The 15,427-nt window shown below is 38.6% G+C and overlaps 2 protein-coding genes and 1 pseudogene across 17 annotated transcripts in view; 2 read left to right on the forward strand and 1 right to left on the reverse strand.

The window, feature by feature from the left end:
• FAM186A (family with sequence similarity 186 member A) overlaps nucleotides 1-6,725 on the reverse strand; it is a 78,225-nt gene extending 71,500 nt beyond the window's left edge. For 4 of the 5 annotated variants that reach the window (XM_042946493.1, XM_042946495.1, XM_042946492.1 and 1 more), the window contains exon 1: nucleotides 6,427-6,725. In XM_042946493.1, coding sequence (XP_042802427.1) covers nucleotides 6,427-6,597 — 171 coding nt within the window. In that variant the 5' untranslated portion in view covers nucleotides 6,598-6,725. The remainder of the gene's footprint in view (nucleotides 1-6,426) is intronic. The other variant, XM_042946497.1, reaches the window with a different exon arrangement.
• LOC122223947 lies at nucleotides 1,308-2,140 on the forward strand (annotated as a pseudogene).
• A 140-nt stretch (nucleotides 6,726-6,865) lies between the features above and the next one.
• The window catches only part of LARP4 (La ribonucleoprotein 4), a 66,268-nt gene continuing 57,706 nt past the window's right edge, over nucleotides 6,866-15,427 (forward strand). For 6 of the 12 annotated variants that reach the window (XM_042946499.1, XM_042946509.1, XM_042946507.1 and 3 more), the window contains exon 1: nucleotides 10,043-10,201. In XM_042946499.1, coding sequence (XP_042802433.1) covers nucleotides 10,184-10,201 — 18 coding nt within the window. In that variant the 5' untranslated portion in view covers nucleotides 10,043-10,183. The other 6 variants (XM_042946501.1, XM_042946506.1, XM_042946502.1 and 3 more) reach the window with 5 other exon arrangements.

Genomic DNA, 15,427 nt, shown 5'->3' on the forward strand with positions numbered 1-15,427 from the left:
ATAGGGTTGTCTATGTAGAAACCCCAAGGAATATATGAAGAAAATCTATGAAGACTAGTAACTGGGTTTTATTATACAAGATGCACATACAAAAATGTATTTTATTTGTACATATTAATTGTGAACAATTGAGAATGGAAATAAAAAAACAATACTATTCACAATATAGTATAAAAAAATGTGAAATACTTAGAGACTAACAAAAGATTTGCAAGGTCTAGCACTTGGGAGAAAAATTAGACCTTCATAAATACAGAGATATTCTGTGTCCACAGGTCAAAGGACTCAATATTAAGTTCTCAATTCTCCCCTAATTAGGGGATCTATAAATTCAATACAATCCCAATCAAGACACCAGCAGGCTTTTTTCTCCCCAAGTAGAATTTGACAGACTGATTCTAAATTTTGCATGGAAATGAAAAGGGAGAAAGTAGTATGGATAAAGACAGTTTTTAGGTTATGAATGTTTGAGTGTGTCCCTCCAGAAAAAGAAGCCCAAGAAGAGGAAATGGGGATAGAAGGAAGATGTGAGCAAACAAGTTGGGCATAACTGAAAAAGAACAAAATTGGAGAACTAAAAATACATGATTTCAAGAATGATTATAAAACCTCAGTAATCAAAAAAGACACTGCAGTATTAGAATAAAGATAGGGGCTCCTGGGTGGCTCAGTCAGTTGAGCGCCGACTTTGGCTCGGGTCATGATCTCACGGTTCCTGAGTTCGAGCCCCCGGCCGGGCTCTGAACCTACAGCTCAGAGCCTGGAGCCTACTTCAGATTCTGTGTCTCCCTCTCTGTCTGCCCCTTCCCTACTCATGCTTTCTCTCTCTCTCAAAAATAAATAAACATTAAAAAATTAAAAAATATATATAAATAGATCAAGAGAACAGACTAGAGAATCCATAAACTCACACATACATGGTCAATTGATTTTCAATAAAGGTGCAGTGCAATGCAATGGAGATAGGATAGTCTTTTCAACAAATGAATCTAGAATAATTCTTTTTAATGTTTATTTTTGAGAGAGACAGAGTATGAGTGGGGGAGGGGCAGAGAGAAAGGGAGACACAGAATCTGAGGTAGGCTCCAGGCTCTAAGTGGGCAGCACAGAGCCCAACAATGTGGGGCTTGAAATCAGACTACGAGATCATGACCTGAGCCAAAGTCAGAGGCTCAACTGCCTGAGCCACCCAAGAGCCCCTGTTTTGTTTTTGTTTTGTTTGTTTGTTTTGACACCTCAATCAATATCTGATATCATTTACAAAGAAAGATAAAATGAACCATAAAGCCAAGCCCAAAGCCAAAACCATGTTTCACAACCAGTAGGACAATGATGTGACTGTTTGGAGCCCTCAGGGCAGGAATCATCAAATTGAATATGCAATGGAAGCTGTCAAACAAGGTTCAGCCACAGTTGATCTGAAGAAAAAACAAAAAAAACAACACACAGTGTTGGCTGCATTGAAGACAGCATAGTCAGAGCCTGCAGCTCATCAGAAAAAATTCTCCATGTTGACAACCATATTGGTATCTCAGTTGTGGGACTTACTGCTGATGCTAGACTGTTATGTAATTTTATGCACCAGGAGTGTTTGGATTCCAGATTTGTATTTGACAGACCTCTTCCTGCATCTCATCTTGTATCTCTAATTGAAAGCAAGACCCAAATACCAACGCAACGATATGGCCAGAGACCATATGGTGTTGGACTGCTTATTGTTGGTTATGAATATGGGCCCTCACATTTTCCAAACTTGTCTATCTGCTAACTATTTCGACTGTAGAGCTATGTCCATTGGAGCTTGTTTTCAATGAGCTCGTACTTACTTGGTGAGACATATGTCTGGGTTTATGGAGTGCAATTTGAATGAACTGGTTAAACATGGTCTGCATGCCTTATAAGAGACACTGCAGAACAGGACTTAACTACAAAGAATGTGTCCATTGGAATTTTTAGTAAAGACTTGGAGTTTACGATTTATGATGATGATGATGTATCTCCATTCCTGGAAGGTCTTGAAGAAAGACCACAGACAAAGGCACAGCCTGCTCAACCTGCTGATGTACCTGCAGAAGAGGCTGATGAACCAATGGAACATTATGTCATAAACCAGTCCTTATGCATGTTATCAAATGTGTAAGAATTCAGGATCATGTACTGATGACAATAATCTATACTTTGCACCAAAATATGCAGGGTCTTATGGTATGTTTTAGGAATCAGTCTAGATGTGAGTTTTTTCCAAGCAACTTCTCTGAAACTATGTAATGGTGTGCATTTTTCTTTGAGAGTGTCTATATAATCATTTTCTAGAAAGTATAATTATTTGTACTAATGTTTTTATACGAAGAGCATAGTGTCTTTGTGGTTTTAAAGACAACTATGAAATAAAATTTTTTCCCTTGCCAAAAAAAAAAAAAAAAAGACACGTTGAACCATAGATGTAAATGTAAAATCTATAAGTATAACTCCTAGAAGAATACATAGGAGAAAATGTTTGTGACCTTGAGTTAGTCAAAGTTTGCTTTGGAAGAAAGAAAACATTGATATATTGGACTAACGAATTTTGTTCTTTGAAAGACACAATTAGTAGAAAAAAAGACAAGTCACAGAATTGGAAAAAATATTTGCAAACCACCTATCTGATAAAAGTTGTAATCAGAAGACATAAAAATACTCAAATCTCAATAATGAGAACATAGACCAATAAACTTTTAAAATATGGTCAAAATATTTGAACTGCTAGAGAAGACATACTGAGTGCAAATAAACTCATGGAAAGTTGCTCAAAATCACTAGTCATTATAAAAATGCAAATTAAAACCATAATGAGATACTATTATATACCTTTTGGAATGGTTAAAATTAAAGATCTAGACTCTCCAAACCTTCAGAGAGTGGAATCTATTATTTTAATTCTTTTTAAATGTTTATTTATTTTTGAGAGAGACACAGAGTGTGAGGGGCAGAGAGAGAGGGAGACACAGAATCTGAAGCAGTCTCCAGGCTCTGAGCCGTCTGTCAGCACAGTGCCTGATGTGGGGCTCGAACTCATGAACTGTGAGATCATGACCTGAGCCGAAGTCAGACACTTAACTGACTGAGCCCCCCAGGTGTCCCTGGAATGATTAAAACTAAAAAGACTGAAAACATGAAGTGTTGATAAAGATGTGGAATGATTGAAAACTCATATACTGCTTGTGGGAATATAAAATAGTATAACTACTTTTTAATAGTTTTTATTTAAATTCCAGGTAGTTAACATACAGTGTAATATCATTTTCGGGTGTACAATATAGTCATTCCACACTTCCACAAAACATCTTAATCCTTATCACCTAGGTAAATACCTAGTAGTACAATTGCTGGATCATAGGGTAGTTCTATTTTTAACTTTTTGAGGACTCTCCATACTGTTTTCCAGAGTGGTTACACCAGTATGCATTCCCACCAACAGTGTAAGAAGGTTCCCGTTTCTCCACCTCCTCACCAACACCTGTTGTTTCCTGTGTTGTTAATTGTAGCCATTCTGACTGGTGATATCTCACTGTAGTTTTGATTTGTATTTCCCTGATGATGGTACTGGCACAAAAATAGACACGTAGTTCAGTGGAACAGTATAGAAAAAAACAGAAATGAACCCACAACTATATGGTCAATTTATCTTCAACAAAGCAGGAAAGAATATCTAATGGAAAAAAGATAGTCTCTTCAACAAATGGTATTGGGAAATTGGTCAGCAACATGCAAAAGAATGAAACTGGACCACTTTCTTTTAAAAACATTTTAATAATGTTTTTATTTATTTATTTTTGAAAGAGAGAGAGCTAGCAGGGGAGGGGCACAGAGAAATGGAGGAAGAGAATCTCAAGCAGTCTCTGCATTGTCAGCACAAAACCTGAAGCAGGACATGAACCCACAAACCGTGAGATCATGACCTGAGCCGAAATCAAGAGTCTGAAGCTCAATCATCAGTCATAGGCTTAACTGACTAAGCCACCTAGGCACTCCTGAAACTGAAACACTTTCTTACACCACATGCAAAAATAAATTCAGAATGGATTAAAGCCCTAAATATGAGACAGGAAACATCAAAATCCTAGAGGAGAACATAGGCAGTAATTGCTTTGACATCAGCCACAACAACTTCTTACTAGATATGTCTCCTGAGGCAAGGGAAACAAAAGCAAAAAACAAAAACAAACAAACAAACAAAACTATTGGGACTTTATAAAAATAAAAGGCTTCTGCACTGCATAAGAAACAATCAACAAAACTAAAAGGCAACCTACAGAATGGGAGAAGACATTTGCAAATGACATGTCTGATAAAGGGTTAGTATCCAAAATATATAAAGAACTTATAAAACTCGGGGCGCCTGGGTAGCTCACTCAGTTAAGCGTTGGACTTCGGCTCAGGTCATGATCTCGTAGTTTGTGGGTTAGAGCCCCGCGTCGGACTCCGTTCTAACAGCTCAGAGCCTGGAGCCTGCTTCAGATTCTGTGCCTCTCTCTCTGGCCCTTTCCCACTCACACTCTGTCTCTCTCTCTTCCTCAAAAAATAAATAAACATTAAAAACAAACCAAAAAAAGAACTTCTAAAACTCAATACCCAAAAAACAAATAAACCAGTTTAAAAACGGTCAGAAGACATGAATAGACATTTTTCCAAAGGAGACATCCAGATAGCCAACAGATATATAACCACTTTTTAACAGTTTGGTAGTTTATTTTAAAATTGAACATTTATGGGGCGCCTGGGTGGCTCAGTCAGTTCAGCGTCCGACTTCGGCTCAGGTCATGATCTCGTGGTCTGTGAGTTCGAGCCCCGCATGGGTCTCTGTGCTGACAGCTCAGAGCCTGGAGCCTGTTTCAGATTCTGTGTCTTCCTCTCTCTCTGACCCTCCCCTGTTCATGCTCTGTCTCTCTCTGTCTCAAAAATAAACGTTAAAGAAAATAAAAATAAAAAAAGAAGTGTTTCCTTCACTAGCCACATTGTGACCTGTGACTTCTTAAAAAAAAAAAAAAAAGATAAAATCGAACATTTACATACCACGTGACCCAGCCATTCCAACCTAAATATTTACTCCAAAGAAATGAAAGCATAGGTCTACAAAATAAGTCATGAAAAAGTAAACAAACATTCATAGCAGTTTCAGTTGTAACAACCCCAAGTCCAAAGTAACCCAAATGCCCATGCCATGGAGAAATACTCAGCAATAAAAAGAATGAACTATTGGGGCACCTGGGTGGCTCAGTCAGTTAAGTGTCTGACTCTTGATTTTGGCTCAGGTCAAGATCTCATGGTTCATGAGATCAAACCCTGCAGCAAGACCCGCATTGGGCTCTGCACTAACAAGTTTTTTAAACCTTAAAAAAAAAAAAAAAAGAATGAACTATTCATATCAATAAGAATGTGGATGAATCTCAAAATAATTATGCTAAAAGAAAGGAGACAGAAGAAAGTGGATGCTGTATGATTTCACTCTCATAAAATTATTTTAAAATACAAAATAATCTATAGTAAAGAAAGCAGATTGTCAGTTGCCTAGAGATTGGGATGGGGGTGGGGAAGGGTGTGTGGGAGGAATTTTAATGGAGCTTGAAGAAACTTTTCAGGAGTGATGGGTAAGTTCATTATGTTGATTGTGATGAAGGTTTCACAGATTTTTATGTATATCAAAACTTGTATACTTAAAAAATATACAGTTTATTATGTGTCAATTATATTTCAGTAAAGTTGTTATAAGCAAATACCAGGTTATTGTTCTTTGTTGTGGAGAGTTGGAACAGGAGTAAGTTTATGCGGAGAATGAGAAAGTACAAAAATTTAGCACTCTTTAAACATAGGAAAAAACTTCCCTGAATTAATTTCTTTTAATCTGATTGGCTTTGTTGTATTCTGTTTGACAGACTAAAATGCAGTATAGCCTTAATTATTTGGGGTTTATTGGATTGTTATACTATTTAAGTATTTTGTTCATTGTCCTTGGATTTCTCTTGGCCAACGAAATCCCCTTCCATGAGGTGTTCGGGGGAAATTAAAGAAACTGGAATTCAAACCAAGCTGTTTCTTCTTGTTAACAGCTATTTGACAAAAACTCAGATGAGAACAAATTAAAACTATTGACTGAAATTAGATACTAATATTAGCTGTAGATTTTAATTTTTCTTTCTACCCCAATCACTCAATCGCATGTGTGATTTAATTCTTAAAAGGTTTGATTAATTCTGATAGGAAAGTTAAAGAGATTAACATAAAATTAGAGCTTGTAATCCACAGAGTCAGGTGAAATTGTCATTTGAAATCATAGTTATCTCAAACACAAAGATCATGAAAATAAAATGAGTTCCAAAAAAAATGTAGCTTATCAGTGATCATTAAAAAAGAAAGTTGTAATCTGTAAACTTCTCATTTACTACCTACCTCTCTGGCTCGACAAAGCTGTGCATGCTCAATTCTAGAGATGACATTCTGTACTGCCAGTGGGATCTCCAGCTTAGGGACCTCTGATTTATATAGGGCTTTTATGGACGTGATGGTGGAATCCACTATTTCTTTTTCTGATTCAGATTCAGTGTCTATCCCACTTTGCATTTTGATAACTATATTGAAAAGTTGAGTGATTTTCTTTTATTTCTTCTCTTCACTGAGTATAGGCAAATGATAATATCCACGAGGAAGCTGGAAGAGGTCTTTCCTGCTCCCAGAGTTTGTGGTCTATCCTGTCACTAATTGGTTGTTAACCATGGTATTCCAGTCCTGGTGATGTCATAATAGATCCATTGTGTCTTCAATAACTCAAACATTTCAAGAGTGCTTACTATATGCAGAGAAGTAGGCATTCTATATGCTGTGATTGGAGAAGGGTGAAGGGGGGTGGGAGGGTAGGAAAGAATAGACAACAGGAACGCTAGAAGAAATAGAAGATACAGTCCTGCTTAAATGAGCTTAAAATCTGGGTGTTAGAATTCAAGATCCAGTATGTCAAATGCAACTCCTGATTCTTCTCTCTTCCTGAGATTTTGCTTAAGAATTTTTAAGCCTGTAATTGATTAGGTGTGCTACAACTTCTTTAGCTGCCCCTCAACTTGTCCTAGATCTGTAATTTGGAAGATACTGTTTGGATGAAGATCCCACTCTTTGCACTGCCTAGTTACTCATTTTTTCCAGGAACTTGACTGAAGATTTTGAAATTCCATAGTTGGCTGGAGAAATTGAAGGGAACGCTGGATGCTGCTTTGTAACTGAGAGAGGGGTACTCTGGGCAGCTCTGGGCAGCTTCTTTGATTGCAGAGGAGGTGAAAGGATTTAGGACCCTGGAGCAATTAAAGGAGAGGGTGGTTTTGTTGGCTGCGTAGCTTTTGGTTTTAATTTAAAAAATATGAAACAGTACAGAAAGTAATATAACAAATAGCCATGTGCCTATCACGTAGAATGAACAAATATTAACTTTTTGTAATTAATATTTGCTTCCGAAATTTTTAAATAAAATTAAGCATTGGAGCTAAAGTTGGAGTCCCTTTTGGTGTTCTCCATAGACTCCTTGCTTCCCCTCTGCCACTTTTCAGAAGTAATGACAGTCATGAATTTGAGGTATTTGTGTCTAGTCTCTGTTTATATAGTTTTATTATGTAACTAGGTATAGGTATTCATTAACTATCTAATATCATTAAGATTTTCTACAAATTATGAATGTATAAGTTAATTTCTTTACAGGAACTTCCTATGTTGAGTTCTTGGTGTAAACTTGTAAATTTAAATAATTTATGTGTTCGGTCCTTCAGAAAATGGGAAGCAGGGGATCACAAAATAGTTGTCTTTTAAGAAATCAATCAATATACAGCAAATTAAATATTTTCCCTTCTAATATCCTGCTAAGTTATCCCCTCCTCTGTGTTCCCAAAACACTTTGTAAATTTTCTATTATAGTACTTATCTCATTGAAATGTAACTATTTTGGTCGCTGTCCATTAGCCGGTGAACTTCTCAAAACAAGATGCTGTGTTTTAGTTTTCTGTGTGTGTGTGTGTGTGTGTGTGTGTGTGTGTGTGTGTTTTAACATTTGACATATTCTTCCTCAGTTTCTCTGCAGAAATTTTCTAAAGTTTGGATATTTCTTATAGTTTCAGATTCAATTTCCATGGAAATTTTTCTAAGCCCCAGAACACTTTCTTTTCTTTTTAGACTGCCCCCCCATCATAAAAATTACTCCCTCCTTTTTCATAATCACAATTATGTCCATTCAACAAAACTAATAATGTTTTCTGAAAGGAGTACAATTAAGAATTTTTAATAAATGTGAAGTTTGATTAAAATATCCATGATTATCCAGCATTTCTTGAAATTACCAATCTAAGTACTTCATTGATAATATTTGATTTTGAGATCCTTAAGTAACTTTTATTTCTTGTGACTTTTTTTACATTGCTTACTTACCCCAGCAGGCATTCACAAAGCAGCCTATATGCTTGTCAGCTAAACTAATTTAGGATTATTGTGCTCTCTCCCTCTCTCATATTTTTTATGCAGCATGGACTTCATCAGCAACTGGAAATGAAGGCTTTTTAAAGCAAAGTTTAAAACCTCTCTTCTTCCCTTTCAATTTGGCAAACACTTGTTGAAAGATACTACTATGTAGCCACTATTATCTCAGACTGTGAAGAAAAATGATAGGGTACCTGTGAAGAGACTAAAAAAGAAAACAAAACAAAACAAAACAAAAAAAAGAAGAAACAAATTTAAGATAGAATATTTGAGCACTAATAAGGGACATGAAGAAGAAAGGGAGCAGTGTCTTTGGGAAAGCCCTATGGACAGAGAAGGTGATTGACAAATGAAGACATTCCAGATAGGGAAGACACCTTGAGCCATGGCTTTGGAGGTGAGTGTTGGGTTTGTCCTTCAGGGGAAAGGTGAGGAGATTGATTTTATTGAGATGAAGTAATGTTGAGTTTACTGTGGATCAGATTAGGGAGAGGATGGGATACAAGTATCAGGAGTTTGATGGAGGAATTAATTTGGCATCTAAGTGAAAAAGGGAGAAGATTCATTTGAGGTAAAGTAAGGGAGATTACATGGGGTCAAAATGGTAAGGTCTTGAAAGCAAGTAACAGCAGTTTGGTGAAAATGAAACTAATTTAGAAAGATTTTTGAAATAATAGACTGGAAAAAATCAGTGGAAAAAAATCAACACATAATTATTTCAAAAGTAAGTGTCTGAACTAGGAAAAAGAAGTAGGACTGATAGGGAGGGCTAAAGCTTATCAGGTATTGCTCAAGATAAAAAGGAATTTGGATCATCTAACAGAAAAGTATAAAGATGATTTTTAAAATTTTGTTTTTATTGTACTTCATTTAACATGACAGAACATCAATGAAGAGGCTATCCATACTGTTATTAAGTAGCATAGATGTGGATACCTGATGTAAGTAAAGGGCAAAGTTCTTTAAAGGTGTGTCTAGGGGAAACCCGCCCTCCTACAGGGTTCCTTCAAGTGTAAAAAAGGGGGGATAAAACCTATTGCATAAGGTCTTTTTAAAGATTAATTCACATAAGATACCTAGGATAATGCCAGGCACATAGTAAGCTTTTAATATACAGCAGCGGCTATTAATATATTTACTATTAGATCTGCTTGCTTTTTTTTCTTCTCGACTTTGTTTCTGCGAGAGTTACCACCTTTTCGGAAAGATTGGGCGTCTGTCCAGTACCCCTCACACAAACTTGCCGTTTTATCAGATCTAGATTTTGAACTATGAAGACTGCGTAATTGTTATAGCGGTAGTACCCGTCCCTTTGGCGGGGGATAAAATGCGTAGAATTTTTTCACACCCCCGTGGTACAGAATGGCGTCTTCCTCTGATCGCTTCCCTCCTCCCCCCAGGCCTGGTGATAGTACATCCCATCCTGCTGCTGGAAAAGGTAGCGCAAAAGTTGAGCGCGCCGAGGGGGTGTCTCTTCTCCCGGAAGCAATTGTTTTCTAGAACCGGAAACAGTTGCTCTTTCAAGGGAGGTGGGACTGGGCGGGTCGGGCCGCAGCGGCTGACGGCGGGGGAGGAGCCGGGTCCACTGCCGGGTGGAGGGGCCAGGCGAGTGTCCTTATCCTAGCGATTGGGGCTCGGGCCTGTAAGCCCGTTGGAGTCGCGGCAGCGAGAACGATTGGGCCGAGCGGAGGAAGACATGTTGCTCTTCGTGGAGGTGAGTGGACTTGGTAATGTCGCCCAGCTGTGAGGAGAGCAGGAGTGTGGAGGCGCCGGCCGGTCCCACCGCCATGTGACTTTCCAGGCCGTACACGCCGCGGAACCGGCAGATAGGCTGACACAGCACCTGGGCCGTGCAGGCCTGCGGCTCCCCTCTGCGCTCTCGCAACACTTTAGGAAGCTGTGGGAAGTGAGGGCCGTAGTGGGAGAGAACTGAAGGTGGAGAATCGAGGCTTGTCTGGTGTGGCGTGAGGGTCTGAGGAAGGGGGAAATGTCCCATATGGACCTCCGAGAGGAGGCAAACAGGCCGGGGGTGGGGGGGGGGGGGAGGGCGGGGGCGGAGTCTACGGAGAAAAGGGTAATCAGGTGGGCGCGTGGGTGGGGGGGGGGGGGGGAAGCGAGGTCTCGCGGGGCCCTCTGGGAGGGAAGCAAGCAACATGTGGGGCCGCGGAGGGAGGAAGGTGAAATTCTGTATAAGTATGTTGAAGAGAAAGTTGAAAGCTGCTTCTTAGCACCCCCCACCAAATTTTGTTTGGTCCCCGTCCCTAAGTCTCTGGAACGTTCTGTGGGTGGAAAGCGAATTACTGTGAACGGAGGAGACGCCAATAGGCTTTGGAAGCCTTGAAAGGCACCGCTTTGACCTTTTGTAAAAGTTACTCAGGCAGTGGCTCCGTGATGAGGGGTTGGTTTTATGAACGGATAAAAGCCCTTATACAAGGAAAATTCCAAGAATGAGAACAGCCTAGTCTGGGGAAAGCCGGTTTTTATATGTTGTTTAACAATGGAACTACTTTTATTTTAACTGGAACGTCTGCTGCTGGCCTATTTTGGTTTTGAAGGTGGTGGATACCTGCCTTCCACAAATACGAGGTTTAATTTCTCTTATTTCTGTCTTTCTCTTGTGTGCAGTGAGCATCAGCTGACTGCCTGGCTAATGCTTTGAGTAGATTCCAGATCATATTGTTCTTGCATTGTGAAAACGTCAAACCAGCAAAGCTGCAACTTCGCAACTTGGCACTTGTTAACTATGCCCATAAAAAGAATCTTTTCAATGAGGGAAGGAATTTACAGGTTGTATAATTGATCGAGAAGCCGGGCCAGTCTGTGGCAGGTTTTTTTCCGGAGGGAGGGATGGATCTTACTCCGTAGTATTCCGGCATAAAGTAAATACATGGTTTAATTTTTTTTTTTTGTTTTAAATCTGACAACTGTTTTAAATCTGATAAATTTGAGATCTTTACTTTGGGTTTTAAAGAGACAGCTACCTTACAGTATGTCCAGCATTGGTAACAGACATTCATTGGAATATTCCAAGTAAATCATGAAAAGACTTGAAATTACTGAACCCATTCTGTTTACCGTTTTTTATCCTCATTGTAGGTTTTTTGTTTTTTTGGGTTTTTTTTTTTTTTTGCTTTTGGGTTTTTGTTTTTTGTTTTTTGTTTTGTAGGATAAGAAATCAATATGATTTTAAACAGTGCCAGTTTGTATTAGGAGCATTGTGCCATGCAAATGCTTTAGGTTTTAAGTGTGTATGTGTTCTGCTGGGCAAGTGAATGTGAAGTTTTACTTACATGAACATGAATTCCAAAATAAACTTTTGAGTTCCAAATTGATTCCTTTGGCTTTGTTAAAATGTGATCTTTAATAAGAGCTCTGTTTATTGAGTGTTTAAGCTAGCTCTTCTCCTTTCTCAAAACAACTGCAGCGTTTTACAGATGAGAAGACTGAGGCGGAGGGGCGCTTGGGTGGCCCAGTGTGTTAAGCGTCCAACTTCAGCCCAGGTCATGATCCCACGCTTTGTAGGTTCGAGTCCCACGTCAGGCTCTGTGCTGACAGCTCAGAGCCTGGAGCCTGCTTTGGATTCTGTGTCTCCCTCTCTCTCTGCCCCTCCCCTGCTTGCACTCTGTCTCTCAAAAATAAATAAATATTAAAAACAAACAAAGCTGAGGTGGAGAGGTTAATAACGTAGAAGTAAAGTAGTGGATTTAGGATTTAGATACAGGTCATTCTAATGTCAAATCCTGTCTCTTATTAAACTGTTACATGAAATTAATATTTCCATTAATCATTTTCTTTGTGAATCAGTATGTGGTTTTTAATTTTTCTCCTATGAGTTATTGAAAACAATGTCACTAAACATTTGGGGCTGAATATATGGTATTAAAATAAAAAAAACAACACACTGGTCATTTTGTGTGTTTACTCATATTTGATCCTTATAACTATAGGAATAACTGTAAGATTTAGAAATTATTCTGAGTGAACCAAAGCTCAGTGTGATGTCTAAGGTCATTCAGGTGGGGGGCAAATTATGTGGGGGGCTAAACTCTGAAGTCTGGCATCTAGAACACAAGTCTCTGACTCCAGAACTTATTTTTTGCACTTTCCCCTAAGCCAGGGATCCTTAATCTGGGTCCTTAGATAAATTTAAGGAAGTCAGTGAACTTTGCTGAGGAAAAAAAAATTGCCTGTTTATTTTCACTAGCTTCTAATTAAAATCTAGAATTGAAAATAATGGAAATTTCAATGGATGCTACAAGAAATATTTTCATATATTGCAGTTTTTGCATGTATCTTGGAATACTGTTCATTAGTCCTTGTTACTGTATGTTTAAAAATCTTGTTATTTAGGGGTGCCTGGGTGGCTGAGTCCGTTAGGTGTCCCGACTTCAGCTCAGGTCATGACCTCACAGTTCCATGAGTTCGTGCTCCATGTTGAGCTCTGTGCTGACAGCTCAGCCTGGAGCCTGCTTCATTCTGTCTCTTCCTCTGTCTCTGCCCCTCCCCCGCTGGTGCTTTTTCTCTCTCTCCCTCCCCCTCCCTCCCTCCCTCCCTCTCTCTCTCTCTCTCTCTCTCTCTCTCTCTGTCTCTCTCAAAAATAAACAGTAAAAAAATGTTTTTTAATCTTGTTATTTAATGCATCGGTAAAGCACATTTATTACTAAAGTAGAGGGGCGCCTGGGTGGCGCAGTCCGTTAAGCGGCCGACTTCAGCCAGGTCAGCATCTCGAGGTCCGTGGGTTCGAGCCCCGCGTCGAGCTCTGGGCTGATGGCTCGGAGCCTGGAGCCTGTTTCCGATTCTGTGTCTCCCTCTCTCTCTGCCCCTCCCCCGTTCATGCTCTGTCTCTCTCTGTCCCAAAAATAAATAAAATAAAAATAAAAAAAATTGTTTATTACTAAAGTAGAAATTTTAAAATATTTTGGTAACTGTAACATTATTGGTTTATTTTGTGATTCTGTGCATTTTAAAACTTAAAAAACATATTCTGAGAAGAGATCTGTAGGTTGATTGGACTACCAAAGAGGTCCATGGCCCAAGAGAGGTTAAGAACCACTTTACTATAAACCAGGTTGCTTATGGATCATCTCTGGTGGGACTTCTCTAATCTGGAATCGGGAGTCCTTTGCCGTTGTGTTCAAAATTTTGTGTGCATTCTTCTTGAAAGACCCTAGCTTAACTAATTTATAACTGGAAAATAAATGGGATAGATAATAGTAATGATAGTACCACTATAATAATAGTGGTGTACACCTTTGTTGTGCTTACTATGTGTCAGACCTATTAACTGTTTTTGCATGTATACATTTGTTCAAACCTCCCTGTGAGGTAGGTAGAATTGTTATCTCCATTTTAGAGATAAACTAAGGCACAGAGAATATAAGAAACTTGCTCAGGATTATACAGTTAGTGAATATTGAAGCTAGAATTAGAATCTAGCTACACTGCAATAGAAATCTATAGGCAGACAGGGAATCCTATTTTAAGTAGCACTTAGATGTAACTTTTTTTAAACTTAGTCTTGCAAAGGGCTGTATTGACTTAAGTAGTTTATTGGTTTTTTTCTCACTCTGTTCTGAAGGAGACAGATACAGTGTCTGGCTTTCTGAGAAGAGGTAAAAATGTTTGGATAATTCATAAATAAACATTTAAAAATTTTTTCAACAACAAAATGAGGGGGGCCTGGATGGCTCAGTCAGTTAAGTGTCCAACTTTGGCTCAGGTCATGATCTTGGCGGTTCGTGAGTTCAGCCCGTGCATCTGGCTCTGCTGACAGATCAGAGCCTGGAGCCTTCTTCAGATTCTGTGTCTCCTTCTCTCTCTGCCCCTCCCCCACTCACGCTCTGTCTCTTTCTCAAAGATAGATAAAACATAAAAATATAAAAAATGAAAAAATAAAATACAGATAACACAGGGGCGCCTGGTGGCTCAGTCAGTTAAGCTTCCAGCTCTTGGTTTTGGCTCAGGTCATGTCTCACAGTTCCACTTGGGATTCTCTCTCCCCTTCTCTTTCTGCCTCTCCCTCTTGCATGCTCTGTCTCCCAAAATAAATAAACTTTAAAAAATAACTGAAATATAAAATACAGAAAATTGAATTATCATAACCATCGTTAAGTGTATGTGTAGTTCTGGGTTGTTAAGTACATTTACATTGTTGTGCAGCCATCATCCACATCCAGAATTCATCTTACAAAACTGAAACTGTACACATTAAACAATAACTGCCCATTTCCCTCTTTCTCCAGCTCTTACATAATTTTAAAAATAATTTATCTGATTCCTAAAGTTTTTTTCTTTTTTTAGGTAATATTTTAAATTTTCGGTTAACCTTAGAATTTGAGATAAGTGGGATAATTTACCTAGGTAATTTTCATTTGTTTTATAGTAATCATAATGTGCCTTTCTTTTTTTTTTTTTTTTTTAATGTTTATTTTTGAGAGAGAGAGAGCGAGCACACAGGCGAGTGAGCAGGGAGGGGAAGAGAGAGGTCGGACACTTAAATGACTGTGCCACTCAGGCCCCCCATAATGTTGTGCCTTTCATCCCAGCTACAGTACTGTTTTTTCCTGTTAATTTAAATTTGTTTATTAAAAGTTATTAGATGACTGAAAATGGTTTTTTAAAAAATGACTCAGAAGAAAAAAGTGCCTAAACAAGTTTTGAAATGATTGCCAAGAGAAGTTATAAATAAGTGAATAGTGGTTTTTGAACAACTTGGTTTTGGAATATTTATTGGAGGTAGATGCAGAATTTATTTATTTATTATTATTATTTTTTTAAATGTTTTACTTATTTTTGAGACAGAGACAGGCAGAGCATGAGCAGGGGAGGGGCAGAGAGAGAAGGAAACACAGAATCTGAAGCAGGCTCCAGGCTCTGAGCTGTCAGCACAGAGCCTGACGCGGGGCTTGAACTCACAAACCACAAGATCATGACCTGAGCT

This window comes from Panthera leo, chromosome B4 (genome assembly GCF_018350215.1).
Source record: "Panthera leo isolate Ple1 chromosome B4, P.leo_Ple1_pat1.1, whole genome shotgun sequence".
NCBI lineage: Eukaryota > Metazoa > Chordata > Mammalia > Carnivora > Felidae > Panthera > Panthera leo.